This window comes from Lepidochelys olivacea (genome assembly GCF_965140295.1).
Source record: "Lepidochelys olivacea isolate rLepOli2 genome assembly, chromosome: 9".
Classification (NCBI taxonomy): Eukaryota; Metazoa; Chordata; order Testudines; family Cheloniidae; genus Lepidochelys; species Lepidochelys olivacea.
This window is the reverse complement of record NC_140419.1, coordinates 88,170,440-88,185,548: the sequence shown is the minus strand read 5'-3', so window position 1 is coordinate 88,185,548 and position 15,109 is coordinate 88,170,440. Positions and strand designations below refer to the sequence as shown.

General features: G+C 40.9%; 1 protein-coding gene across 1 annotated transcript in view; it reads right to left on the bottom strand.

Moving 5' to 3' along the window:
- TENM1 (teneurin transmembrane protein 1) overlaps window positions 1–15,109 on the bottom strand; it is a 535,025-nt gene that overhangs the window by 5,684 nt on the left and 514,232 nt on the right. The window contains exons 31-33 of the mRNA XM_084638540.1: window positions 11,360–11,656; window positions 2,427–2,814; window positions 546–1,766 (exon numbers count right to left, since the gene is read on the bottom strand). Coding sequence (XP_084494666.1) covers window positions 546–1,766; window positions 2,427–2,814; window positions 11,360–11,656 — 1,906 coding nt within the window. The remainder of the gene's footprint in view (window positions 1–545; window positions 1,767–2,426; window positions 2,815–11,359; window positions 11,657–15,109) is intronic.

Here is a 15,109-nt window from a genome sequence, read left to right as displayed (position 1 = left end):
AAAAGCGATCCAGAAGATAAGGTGAGGAGAAGCAAAGGTGCCCACAGTTCTCCATTCTGATAGAACTGAAATTAGAACTAATATTGCAGCTACCAGTGTGACTAGACATCCTTTACCAAGGCCTAACCAAACCTCAAAACATAAATAACTAAATTGCAATATTGATTTGACATAATCTTAAATTTTCAAAATTGGTTACCAGAAGAAAATAACTTATTTTATCACAGAGCATAGCTATTCTGAATTCTGTATTGTACTTCCTTCTACACATCATGGAAAGGAATTCAGATAATGCTGCCTCAACTCTTTTTCAAATTCTAGTTCTTAGCAAAGACAGCAGATGCAGCTATTTGCTTGCTTTATTGACGGGCTGAAAGGTCACAGAAAATAGACAAAGCTATGTGGGTAGTAGGAGGTTAAATACATTCAAATAAAATGAATGCAAGTTGAAAGTCTACGCCTCTTCTCTGAGGTGTGCAAATTCCATGGACTTGGATCCATATAAGGATTTGACCCAGAAGTATTTTTAATAGGAATTTTTTTACCTGTCGTATACTTAGCATCGTCTTGGATTCTGCCAACTGGATAGTTATTTTCAAATGAGTAGAGGTTAAATGGCTTGGGAATGGTGTTTAGATGTTTCCACACATGATGATTTGGCGTTGTCCAACGTCCAGCAATGACATCGTAATCTCTTTGACCCAAATGCACTAATTTAGTATGAGAATCATAGAGTCCTCCATGAAAACCAATGATAACCTGAAAATCTGGATAAGTGTCCTGGTAGATATCTCCATATGGTGTATAGAGAATTTCTTTTATTACTTGGCCCCGGCTGCTAAAGATAGCTAGGGGTGTGCCGGTGTTGTCACAAGCAACATAATATTCTTCTCCACTGCTTAACTCCATAGCAATGAGATGGCCTTGAAGATCATAATATAGGGATGTTATTTCTGAGCTAGTATGATTGTATAAATGAGTAATTCTTATTGGATTGGAGAGATCAGCATAAAAGAACTGTAAGTGTTGTCCTAGACTCGATTTACTTGCAACTCGTCGTCCAAGCCCATCATAACAGTATTGCACAGTCCAACCAGACACTTTGTTGTAAGCTTTGTTCAGGAGACCATTGGAGTTATATTCAAATATTTCGTTGCCTCTTTGTCTAAGAAAACCATCCTCATCCATTTTGTACTGAATTTCTCCTAGTCTAGTGATGCGATCTCTAAGATCATATCTCAGAGGAGTGAGACGGGCACTGTTGCCATGACTAAGCAAGTTGATGTTTCCATTAAGGTCATAACTATAACGCCACTGGGTTTTGTCATTCACAGACACAGTTTGAAGTTGACCATCAGCATCATACTCATAAAAATACCTTGTTATGTTGGCATCTACTCCTACTCGTATATCACATATCACCATTCGGCCCATATTATCATACTGAATGGTCATCCAGTAGGCTATGGACTTAAGAATTTCATATTGCACTTCAATCACCTGACCATTGGCACTAAAAATCTTGGTGTGTTTCATCACTGTGGTAGTTATAACTTGGTTTAAGTCATAATTGATTACACTGAATTTTCCAAATTGTTCAGTCCTTCCAGAAACATCAACATATCGGTACAGATCTATAGGAAGAGGAGTCTCATTTATCATGGCCTGCATACTGGTGACCCGGAAATTGTTGTAACTGTAGTCAAATCTGGCATTTACAAGGCCTTCTTCACTAAATCTGAAGATCTGACGACCAATAAGAGGGCCTACATATAGCAAATAAGAGAAAAACAAGAAAAAACGAATTAGGCCCATAGTATATCTAACATACATAACAAAGAAAGAAAAGATGTTAATCTGAATGTATCCCTGAGTCTTATTGCTATTTGACTACATCTTTAAGTGAGAAAAATGTTAAATTGTTCTCTCATGGATTTATTTAGTGCACAGACACTCCTTAAAAACTTATTACTGTTTAAACTAATGATAGTTTACATATAATTATGACTTCCATATACTTCCATATACATAGGCTAATATTAACTTGAATTTATTTTTAACACGGCTAACACATTCCTGATATAAATAATTCCTTTGAATTTGTTATAACAGAGAAACTTGAAAATGCAAACAGTAAAGCAATTTGATTTATTATTTAGCAAATGTCTTCATATTGGAATAATAAATAACCAAATATTATGAGAGCCATTTCATAGCAAACGATAATAAGAATGTTTCATATTTCAAATGGGATAGATGTCTGTGGACAGACAAACAGACACATTTTTGTACTTCAACATAAAAACTGATTTTAATGGTAGGCTTGATTTCAAGCTGTCTACCAGATAAGACAGTGTTTGCAGGGGCCAAAGTGTTACCAGAGGTGACAGTATCATCCTTTAAAAATATTGATAGTTTTAACCAACCTGTTTGCCTGTATCTGATGGTGCAGATGAACCCATCATGCATTAAGTGTATTGTTTTAATAACCCCGGAAGATTCTTCATATGTAAACGTGACTTGAGTAGTATCATAAAGAATCTCTGATAGTCGGGACTGTTTGGTATATTTATAAAGGACTCTGCGACCTGTTCCAGGATATAGAATTTGCAGAAGTCGTCCATCTCTGGTGAAATCTTGTATGAAAGCAGCAGTGCTGTCTGGTGGGGTGTAGATATTACGATAGTACCCAACTGAAACCATGGTGTGCAAACTGTGGCGCACCATACTTGGCATGGTGACTGCGAGCAGATAATCTGATTGGTCATATTCAAAAATGTAGCGGCGTTGGCTGTGCAAGAGGAGCATCACAGTCTGCAATGAAATAGAAATGAGAGGGTAAGTAACGGACAAAACACATGATTACTAACCAAGTAGGTGCAAGAAAATGAAAGAACCATTGAAACAGATTCCTATTTCTATTGCTTGTTCTTATTCTCTGTATAATACAAAATAAAATTCCAAGCTTTGGAAAACATGTGGCCGAAGAGGCTGCTTACGGGAGAGGGACTGAAATAACACTGGCTGTGAGGACACAAAATTGTCAAGGCAGATGTAGCTCTCAGTGTACTGCACTGCAGCCTCATTGTAACTCAGTAAGCCACTTTGAAACATGTAGGGCACCTACCCAGGAAGCAAATTGAGACACAGCTGCCCTCACTAACACAAATAACGTACCAGCAAATGTTGATGAGAAAAGAGGCAACATTCACTGTTGCTGATGATTTGTTTAGCTCTTATTGGCATCCCTAGCATGACGCTTAGACCAGCTGAACAGCCTTGCCCTCCACAGAACAAGCACAGCACTTGGTCCATTCCGTGTGTACTCTTCTCTGCTCATAGCATATCCACAGACAAACCTGAATTTCCCCAGATGTATTCAGGAGTCATAATTATTGAGAAAAGGAGTACTTGTGGCACCTTAGAGACTAACCAATTTATTTGAGCATAAGTATGCATCCGATGAAGTGAGCTGTAGCTCACGAAAGCTTATGCTCAAATAAATTGGTTAGTCTCTAAGGTGCCACAAGTACTCTTTTTCTTTTTGCGAATACAGACTAACACGGCTGTTACTCTGAAACCTATAATTATTAAGGGCTATTTTTTGGGTAAGTATTTTTATCTCTGGTGTTTAACCTGTAAACTAATTTCTGTGAATAACTGATATTTGCTGTGTTGATTAGTTGTGACTGGTCAGAGAAATCACAAGGTCTGCTTTCTGTTTCCTGACTAGATGACTGAGCCAACACTTCTGGCAGAAATATTTCTGCATGCTAATTTAAAACCGAGTCTCTGTAAACTTTTGTTCTCCCTGTGGGGAGCTATCATTGCTGAAACAAACCCATACAAAGTTTAGCGAGATTATTTGTAGAAAGTCTTTGCAATATTTGCCCAGCTCTAGTAAGTGCCATGACTGTTCTTAGATATTACATATCCTGGCCACATATCTTGAACTGCAGTATAGGCTCGTTATAGCAAAGTACTTACATTCTGACCCCAATTCTATGAAGTACTTAAGCACATGAATAGCCACACTGATTTAAGTGTTTTGTATGATTGATGCCAAAGCGCTCAGAAACTTGAAGGATAGAGCTCTAAAGAGCAACATTGTGACCACCCTTCTAGGACACTTGAACCCTGGAAACAAATTAAGAAAAACAACTTGCTTCTGAGCACAAACCCTGCCAGGACAGAAGACAGTAAGGGCTCAATCCTGCAAGGTGCTAATGCTTTGGCCCTAAGTCAGTTGACTCTGACAAATACCTAAATGTCTGCCCAAAAGAATGAAGATAGACTAAGTCCTCTTTAAATTTCTCATTCTTCCACCCTACTATTTATTTCAGCCTACCTTTGGTGAAAGACATCTGTCACCTGTACTGAGGCCAAAGAACATCAACATTTGCAATGCTTGAGTTATCCAGTGCCAGCCGGTGAAGACAGACTTTTCACCAAGCTTTTCCTGATCACTTAATTCTGGTTTGTCAAACATTTATAACATATTCACAGTGTTTATTTTATTCTCACTTTCCAGTCCCCAATCTGCAGTAAACCATTGTCTGAACTCTCCCTGTACTGATGTGATGACTCTCTTGCTATAATGCTCCCGGCTCTGCCATTGACAGAGTATGAATAACAAGTTCAGAAGCATCTCTAATATAACTTTAGTGCCCTTTTGTGCCATTTTCACAGCACTTTGTTTTTTGTCCAGGGCAGTAAAAGGACAGTACAAGGATTGGAGACATAGTATCCTATCCAGTATTATCAGTGTGTATTATAAAGAGAATAAAAGGCAACTTCCTATCTATTCTAAAAAAGTCAGATTTTAAACTATCTATGCAAGTGAGCCCTAATTGATTCAAAAGGATTTCATGGCCTAGTTCATAAAACATCAAAAAAGCTCTCATTTTATAAATGCAGGCAAGATATGTTGAAATTCGCATGGGTTGAGCCCTTCATGATGTTTCAGATAAACAACTAGAGGTTATAGCTTGGAATCTCCACTGAGAACACACAAAAGAGATACATTGCTAAAAACAGCCACTAGATGTCACATCTGTTCAACATAAACATGCAGTTGCCCAAGTATTTTATCGGGCTGCAAATAGAGCAGGATTTTAGAAGTGAGCTTTGGGTAGTCAGTGGTTTTTATAAGAACAAGTAAATCAGTGTGACCAAATTAAGTAAAAAAATCTTTCCTGTACTATCCGCATGGTACCCTACCCATAGGAACCTTAATCCTAGCTCTAAGTGCCCTACACATACGAACCCTAACCCTAGGGCGGGAAGCCCAACCCACAGGAACCCTAACCTTAGCTTCAAGTGCACTGCCCATAGGAACCCTAACAGTAGGGTGGGGACCCCTACCCATAGGAACCCTAACCCTAGTGCAGGGAGCCATAGGAACCCTAACCCTAGCCGTAAGTGCCCTACACTTATGAACCCCCCCTCAAGGGCAGAGAGCCCTACCCATAGGAACCCTAACTCTAGGGCAGAGAGCCCTACCCATAGGAACCCTAACCCTAGCTTCAAGTGCTTTTTAAAATTAAATTACTAAGAAAGGAGGGATATTTGTCCACTATTAAGGCTCCAGAATACAATAATTAAACTGTAAAGAATGCTAATCTATCCAAGGAAAAATTTATACCTATAAACTGTAATTTTAGGAAAGCAAGGTGAACTACCTTATTGATTTTTTAATAAAACTAAATAATTGTGGCCACATGAGGATTGAGACAATTACAGCTTTAAAAATCATTACAAAATGTATACAATAAACAATTATTTCTCAGTGCGACCCCACAAGCCTTTCAATTGATGTACAGGGCTTTGTCAGACCAATCCTGAATTTGCAATTTGTGTTTGGAACTCTCATTGGTGACAATGTCAATTGTATGTATGGAGGATCAAGTCCATCATGTTTGACTTTCATTAACTCCCATAGTTATATGCAGCGTTATCGTAGCGGTGTTGGTCCCAGGATATGAGAGAGACAAGGTGAGTGAGATAGTATCTTTTATTGGACCAACTTCTGTTGGTGAGAGACACAAGCTCTTGAGCTTATACAGAAGTTGGTCCAAAAAAAGATATCTCACTTCCCTTGTCTCATTAACTCCCATGGGAATTACAGTATAGACCAAATCCTGGTTCCACTTGAGCCAGTGGAAGTTTTGCCATTTATTTCTGGGGGACCAGGATTTGGCCATATGTGTAAAAACTGCAGCACATTAGCTTATACATCTATGTTTGTGAACTCAACACAGAGTAGGAAAAGACAAACTGGCTTGGAAAAGTTGAAATACACAAGCCCTTTTACAATTTCAGGGCCAAAGAAAAAATATGGTACCTTCACAAGCTATTCTCATGGCACTGCCTGAATATGAAACCAAGCAGTACCGAAAACCTGTTTACTTCTGAGTTTCAGCTCAATATGCAGACAAAGGAGTTCCTGACAAATTCATCTGAACCAAACTTCAGAAACCTTTATGGTTTGTCAATCTTATTAACAAATGGAGCTGCCACAATGTGTCCAGATAAGGGAGGACTCATATTTTTATGTGGTTTCCAAGCTATATGAGGATTCTCTCTGGGTTAGATTCCAAATTTTTGGAGGATCAGACATAAATACCTTAAAATATGTACAGCAGAGGATATCTTAAAAGTACACATTTACAACTTTAAAATGTATAAATAACTTAAAAATAATTGGATTTCCGAGCATATAATATCACCTATCAGCTTTATTGCTTGTCTTGCTAGAGTCATTTCTCCAGATTCCTGTGGTTAACAGCTTAGAAAATGTTTGGAAACTCATGGTCTCTTGGATATTTTCAATGGTTGCCACTATCTTTTTTTAGTTGTAGAGGACGCTGTTTGGAGATACACTTCCAGTGTGTACTGAAATGCTCTTGAAGAAATGGCACACAGAAAATATGATGCTCCACCTTGGAGTATGCAACTTTGGTACCCTTGTTATGTGACCTGTATCTCTAAAGAGAATTGCAGATAATGGTTGTTGAGGAAACTCTGTCATGAAGCCTTTACCAAAGTGGAATAATTGTTTCCATCTCCTTTCATTTTTTTTCAAAAAAGTGAATACAGTGCTCCTTGGAAACCAATATCTTTATGCACAGGATACAATATAGGCAGTGGTACTATAAGCTTTTTTACACTGTTCCATAATCCTGACCTAGAAGGGCCACCTCTGTAAATCAGAGGATAATTCAGTTTCAATATCCTTTAAGTATTTGACTTCTCAACACATCTCAACACAGAATGACAACACATGTCAAAAGTGAGGGTGGGTTTTGTGGACCCCTGTCCACTTGGAACTGGACTGAGCCCATCAACACATTTTATATAAGTCATTAACAACTCTCAGATGCCAATGACCTTTGCCCACTGCTGATCTTGGCAGATATGAATCAATGACCTTAGAGGCCTGCAACTCTCCTTCCCATTTTTAATGCAATCCGAACCTTATCTTCCTTTACACTTGAAAATCACTTATATATTTTTAAATATATTATTCTAATGAAGCACATTAGCTGAGGATCCGGGGACCTACAGGCCGGTAAGCCTCACCACAGTCCCTGGAAAAATCATGGAGCAGGTCCTCAAGGAATCAATTCTGAAGCACTTTGAGGAGAGGAAAGTGATCAGGAACAGTCAGCATGGATTCACCAAGGGCAAGTCATGCCTGACTAACTAATTGCCTTTTATGATGAGATAACTGACTCTGTGGATTAGGGGAAAGCAGTGGACGTGTTATTCCTTGACTTTAGCAAAGCTTTTGACACTGTCTCCCACAGTATTCTTGCCAGCAAGTTAAAGAAGTATGGGCTGGAGGAATGGATTATAAGGTGGATAGAAAGCTGGATAGATCATCGGGCTCAACGGGTAATGATCAATGGTTTCAGCTCTAGTTGGCAGCCAGTATCAAGTGGAGTGCCCCAAAGATCGGTCCTGGGGCTGATTTTGTCCAATATCTTCATTAATGATCTGGAGGATGGCGTGGATTGCACCCTCAGCAAGTTTGCAGATGACACTAAACTGGGAGGAGTGCTAGATACGCTGGAGGGTAGGGATAGGATACAGAGGGACCTAGACAAATTAGAGGATTGGGCCAAATGAAATCTGATGAGGTTCAACAAGGACAAGTGCAGAGTCCTGCACTTAGGACGGAAGAATCCCAGGCACTGCTACAGACTAGGGACCGAATGGCTAGGCAGCAGTTCTGCAGAAAAGGACCTAGGGGTTACAGTGAATGAGAAGCTGGATATGAGTCAACAGTGTGCCCTTGTTGCCAAGAAGGCCAATGGCATTTTGGGATGTAGAAGTAGGGGATTGCCAGCAGATCGAGGGACGTGATCATTCCCCTCTATTCGACATTGGTGAGGCTTCATCTGGAGTACTGTGTCCAGTTTTGGGCCCCACACTACAAGAAGGACGTGTAAAACTTGCAAAAAGTCCAGCGGAGGGCAACAAAAAGGATTAGGGTGATTGAGCACATGATTTATGAGGAGAGGCTGAGGGAATTGGTATTATTTAGTCTGCAGAAGAGAAGAATGAGGGGGGATTTGATAGTTGCTTTCAACTACCTGAAAGGGGGTTCCAAAGAGGATGGATCTAGACTGTTCTCGGTGGTAGCAGATGACAGAACAAGGAGTAATGGTCTCAAGTTGCAGTGGAGGAGGTTTAGGTTGTATATTAGGAAAAAACTTTTTGACTAGGAGAGCGGCGAAGCACTGGAATGGGTTACCTAAGGAGGTGGTGGAATCTCCTTTCTTAGCGGTTTTTAAGGTCAGGCTTGACAAAGCCCTGGCTGGGATGATTTCATAGAATCATAGAATCATAGAATATCAGGGTTGGAAGGGACCTCAGGAGGTCATCTAGTCCAACCCCCTGCTCAAAAGCAGGACCCATCCCCAATTAAATCATCCCAGCCAGGGCTTTGTCAAGCCTGACCTTAAAAACTTCTAACGAAGGAGATTCCACCACCTCCCTAGGCAACGCATTCCAGTGTTTCACCACCCTCCTAGTGAAAAAGTTTTTCCCAATATCCAACCTAAACCTCCCCCACTGCAACTTGAGACCATTACTCCTTGTCCTGTCCTCTTCCACCACTGAGAATAGTCTAGAACCATCCTCTCTGGAACCACCTCTTAGGTAGTTGAAAACAGCTATCAAATCCCCCCTCATTCTTCTCTACCGCAGACTAAACAATCCCAGTTCCCTCAGCCTCTCCTCATAAGTCATGTGTTCCAGACCCCTAATAATTTTTGTTGCCCTTCGCTGGACTCTTTCCAATTTATCCACATCCTTCTTGTAGTGTGGGGCCCAAAACTGGACACAGTACTCCAGATGAGGCCTCACCAATGTCGAATAGAGGGGAACGATCACGTCCCTCGATCTGCTCGCTATGCCCCTACTTATACATCCCAAAATGCCATTGGCCTTCTTGGCAACAAGGGCACACTGCGGACTCATATCCAGCTTCTCGTCCACTGTCACCCCTAGGTCCTTTTCCGCAGAACTGCTGCCGAGCCATTCGGTCCCTAGTCTGTAGCTGTGCATTGGGTTCTTCCGTCCTAAGTGTAGGACCCTGCACTTATCCTTATTGAACCTCATCAGATTTCTTTTGGCCCAATCCTCTAATTTGTCTAGGTCCCTCTGTATCCTATCCCTGCCCTCCAGCGTATCTACCACTCCTCTCAGTTTAGTATCATCCGCAAATTTGCTGAGAGTGCAATCCACACCATCCTCCAGATCATTTATGAAGATATTGAACAAAACTGGCCCCAGGACCGACCCCTCGGGCACTCCACTTGACACCGACTGCCAACTAGACATGGAGCTATTGATCACTACCCGTTGAGCCCGACAATCTAGCCAACTTTCTACCCACCTTATAGTGCAATCATCCAGCTCATACTTCTTTAACTTGCTGACAAGAATACTGTGGGAGACCGTGTCAAAAGCTTTGCTAAAGTCGAGATACAATACATCCACTGCTTTCCCTTCATCCACAGAACCAGTAATCTCATCATAGAAGGCAATTAGATTAGTCAGGCATGACTTTCCCTTGGTGAATCCATGCTGACTGTTCCTGATCACTTTCCTCTCATGTAAGTGCTTCAGGATTGATTCTTTGAGGACCTGCTCCATGATTTTTCCGGGGACTGAAGTGAGGCTGACTGGCCTGTAGTTCCCAGGATCCTCCTTCTTCCCTTTTTTAAAGATTGGCACTACATTAGCCTTTTTCCAGTCATCCGGGACTTCCCCCGTTCGCCACGAGGTTTCAAAGATAATGGCCAATGGCTCTGCAATCACAGCCGCCAGTTCCTTTAGCACTCTCGGATGCAACTCGTCCGGCCCCATGGACTTGTGCATGTCCAGCTTTTCTAAATAGTCCCTAACCACCTCTTTCTCCACAGAGGGCTGGCCATCTATCCCCATGTTGTGATGCCCAGCGCAGTAGTCTGGGAGCTGACCTTGTTCGTGAAGACAGAGGGAAAAAAAGCATTGAGTACATTAGCTTTTTCCACATCCTCTGTCACTAGGTTGCCTCCCTCATTCATTAAGGGGCCCACACTTTCCTTGGCTTTCTTCTTGTTGCCAACATACCTGAAGAAACCCTTCTTGTTACTCTTAACATCTCTCGCTAGCTGCAGCTCCAGGTGCGATTTGGCCTTCCTAATTTCATTCCTACATGCCCGAGCAATATTTTTATACTCTTCCCTGGTCATATGTCCAACCTTCCACTTCTTGTAAGCCTCTTTTTTATGCTTAAGATCTGCTAGGATTTCACCATTAAGCCAAGCTGGTCGCCTGCCATATTTACTATTCTTTCGACACATCGGGATGGTTTGTCCCTGTAACCTCAACAGGGATTTAGTTGAGGTTTGGTCCTGTTTTGAGCAAGAGGTTGGACTAGATGACCTTCTGAGGTCCCTTCCAAACCTGATAATTCTATGAACTGAAACAAAAATCAAAACTAGTTTAATTCCACATGCCACTTATTCTAGCATAAACGTGTTACCACTCAATTTTATAGTTCTGCATAAATTTTTCCTTTGGGAAAGTCTCTTTCAAAAAAGTGAATAAACTTGTCAAAATGAAACAAAGGGAAAACATTCCACCAAATTTAATTTTAATACATGCCCAACGACAGTTTTCTAAGTGATGACAGTCCAAAGACATTTTATCTAAATACATAATTGTTCCCATTTACAGTTAAAAAGGGTTCTTAGTTACTTTTACTGGAGGCTTACCATGACAGTGAATGTATTTACAATTTAGTCTCTATATTGAGATAAATTTCCTGCCTTCAATATAATAATCCATTTTTCAATTGATTTACCTTTTCTAAGTATGTGTAGCTCCATATTTTACCATCTGCCCATGTTCTGGAAACTATCTTTCCACTTGGATCATACTCCATTTTCTCAGTCCATGTTCCTCTCTGAATGTAGGTCACTAATCCTGAATGTGAGTAAGTGATGTTGACTTCATTATATTTGCTGATGGGTGACCACAGAATTGGACGTCCCGTCTGGTCATACAGAATCCGAAGAGTGAATTTTCGATGGTCATCATAGATCTTTCCTGTTCTGGTTACGTGGTCAAAATCAATGGATAACAGGTTTCTGTTGTGGGCCTAAAGATAAATATGTAAGAATAATGTGTCTATATACAATTGCAGCATTTCTATGACAACTAAATGATCAAATATAGTAATTATTAAGGATGAGAAAATCCAAAGTTTCAGCCCGTTACAAATAGTTGGAATATGAAACTTACCTAAAAGTAAAACGTGAATTTTGCTCCCCAATTTTGGGACTCTGATTTACACAAGGAGGGAGATATTTGCATTTGCCCCCTCCCTTTATTTATAAAATTGCATTTAAAATGTTATTTTACTTACAAGGTTTTAAGGAAAGTGAATCCAGAAAGTGAAGAAAGTGAGACCTTTCAGTTTAAAGTGTATGCTAGTCACAATGTTCAGGGCTGTATTGTTCACAGTTAGTCTTACTGATTCTTTGTTGAAATAGCAGTGGCTTTATGTAACATCAGCTTGTCCCCACCAAAGCATTTCCATAGGTGTACTGCAATATGGCTTGCCTTGTAATAAGCAATCTGCCACCTGCAAGGAAAGACCCAAGCATGCTACAGCTGAACAGCCTCTCTGGTTGTGACAGACTGATGTTACCCAGGGCAACTGCAACAGCTGATACACTAAATGAAATGTATACAAACAGAACATCTTCCCAGGAGAACTTTTGTGAGGTTATTAGCAATTGCTTTGGAATTCAGAATTAGCACGTACTATTAGCTTCCCTTGACACAACTAAATCTCTTACACCTATCATGTTTCACATTTCAACACATTAGGATTTGCTTTATGCAAAACCTCCAATTCGAACACGCTAAAATTTCCTTTCATCTCTGTTCTTATCTTGTCCCAAGTCGTCCTCCTTTCTTCATCTTTCTTCTTCCTGTGTGTTGACTTCCTGACTCCATGCAAGGAAAGATGTGAAGCTGAGCTGGCTCTATATATTAACACAGACATTCTGCTTTTCCTAATCTCCATTAATATTGATAGCATAGTTACTATTCTGTGGCTGTCGATATTAAGGTACACATGAAAGTAGTACCAAAAATGGAACAGATATGTTAGCAGACACACACACTCCACTCACATCCATAAACTTCGTCACATGGGATCAGGGAAGCGGACCATGAGGGAGTGAAGGCAGAAGAAACTGACCGATAGTGGCAATCGATCCAGAAGAATCAAATAGTTCCATTGTCCGGCCACACCGGAAGAAAGACTGGAGGCAATGGATGGGGTTTAATTAGGCTGCAATTTTATTCACTTAAAATATCTGGGGGTACACAGCATTAAATTATATAGTGCAGGTCATCATGCTTTTTTTAATCATTTCCATGTAATCCCCAACCTGACCCCAGCCATCCTGTTTCTGGGACTGAACCATCCTCCCCTGTAAAAGGATTAAGGGGGCTAGAAAAGGCTCCCCTTTGTACCAGACATAGGAGCTCCAAACCACCCTTGCTCAGCACCCTTAAGGGATGCTTTCTTTTACATCCTTTTCCAATCCATTTTATCCAATAACAATATCCCTTTCATACTGAGTACCTGCACTGGCCATCTACCACACGTTTTATGAACTAAGATGTGACATTATAACCTAAATCCCCTGCCCCAGCAGGGGTTCCAAACCTGCTGGGGGGAAGGTGAAAAATCCCAGCCCATCTCAGCCAGTCTGGCGTTGAGGGAAAAAATCCTTCCCAGCCCCATAGGGAAAAGTGGAAACGAGTGTAATGACCACAGTGGATCATGAAGGAACCTGGTGCTTTTTCAGATTCTATCAGTGGGACGGTCAGAGTTTGCCAGCCCATTCTCCAGGACTGCATGGGATATTAATACCCCGCATCCTTCTGGTCAGCTGCTGGGGCAGTGACACCCCTCCCTGGCACCCCCTCTCCTGTCCAGCTGTTTCCTGCTTCTTCCCATTTCATACTAGTGAACTTTCCCCCTTCCGCCACATTTGCTAGCAGTTGCAGGGGGAGCCCTTAAAGGAGCAACAACCCTTTTTCTTCCAGTCAGCAAGGCAAGGACTCACTGCATAAAGTTGCAGTGGGCACTGTTAGATGGAATATATAGGCCTAAAAAGTAAAAAATGTTAACATAATCCAGTTGCTGTCCATCATTAAACAATGTTAGACAAGGTTCAGGGTTTGGTACACCTCTGTATAGCTTGGTATACCTTAGCTGGCTTAATGCCATGACAAATACACCATTAAAATTCCTTTGAACCTTTTCTTAAAGGTACAGAAAAAGAAGGAAAACAGTTAAATCATTTAAAATGTAAAGTATTGAATAAGGTTTTCATTTTAACCACATCCTTTGTTCCCTTTTCCCTTTAGCTCGAGAGAGTTTTAGAAGGAAAAACCTACTTGCCTGACAGTCTCTTAAATGGTATTTCAAGACGGTAATAACTGTTCCTTTTGTGGAAAAAAGACATTATTAGCTGCAATGGGCGGGAGAGGTTGTTATTGCTGTTGTTGTTAAAGTCAGATCCCATTTCCCAAGAAGACAAAACAAGACAAACCCACACAGAAGGGGAGAGAAAAGAACAGCAAATAAAGAAAAAGCAGCTTCTGTCTCTGGTGTTGACTTTCACTTGCAGTCGGAAAAACACAGGCACCAAACATGGCCTTATCAGCCACTTCAAGACCTTGCAAAATTGTCCCAGCATCGGGCTGTTTAGGGCATTGCTTTTAGTTACCTCTTTTTGGTCACAGACTTACAGCAAAAAGAAAAGGAGTACTTGTGGCACCTTAGAGACTAACCAATTTATTAGAGCTTGTTTCAAAAGTACGGTCATGGTCAGCTAACCCAGACTCTTATTAGACATAAGGAAAAAGGAGAGAGAGAGATAGAAAAGAGAAGAAACTAAGGTAGGGAAGGAAAAGGGCACATGGAGGGAGGAGACAAGGTCTTACATCCCAGGTGGAGTTCGAGATTTAGCCAAAATTGGCAGAGGTGGTGATGTCATCTGGCTCCCTCTTTCTGGCCCAGTTTGGTCAGCACATCTTTCAGGATTTGGATGACGAAGGACCTGGATCCCAGGAGATGGTAGTGGTAGAAGCCATGATGGTGAAGCTCACTCCAATAGCCATTCCCCCTGCCCCAAAGTCTCTTTCTTTAAGAACCGCAAGGGGGAGTGAAGGGTGGACTAGCCCATCCTCTCATTATTTTGTCCAAAAATTAGGCCTAGTTTTTGACACACCAATTTTGGTTCCATTCTTTTCTTGTTTACCAAGAATGATCTTAACATAATGCTTGCATTATATCAGGAGGCCTTTTATTTCCCTTTTCTACCTTTTCCCATCAACATTTTTGTTCTAGGTTCTTGTGGCATTGTATGAACCTACACTCTCTTTTTACCAATGATGGTAAATTTGTAGACCCAATTACCACAACATCACATATTGGATGAGGAGGGCAGATTGTGGTTGCATAGTCTGCTCCTCATTAGAGTTCACAGCAGTCGACAATAGCAATTAACAGTGCCAGCATTCTTCT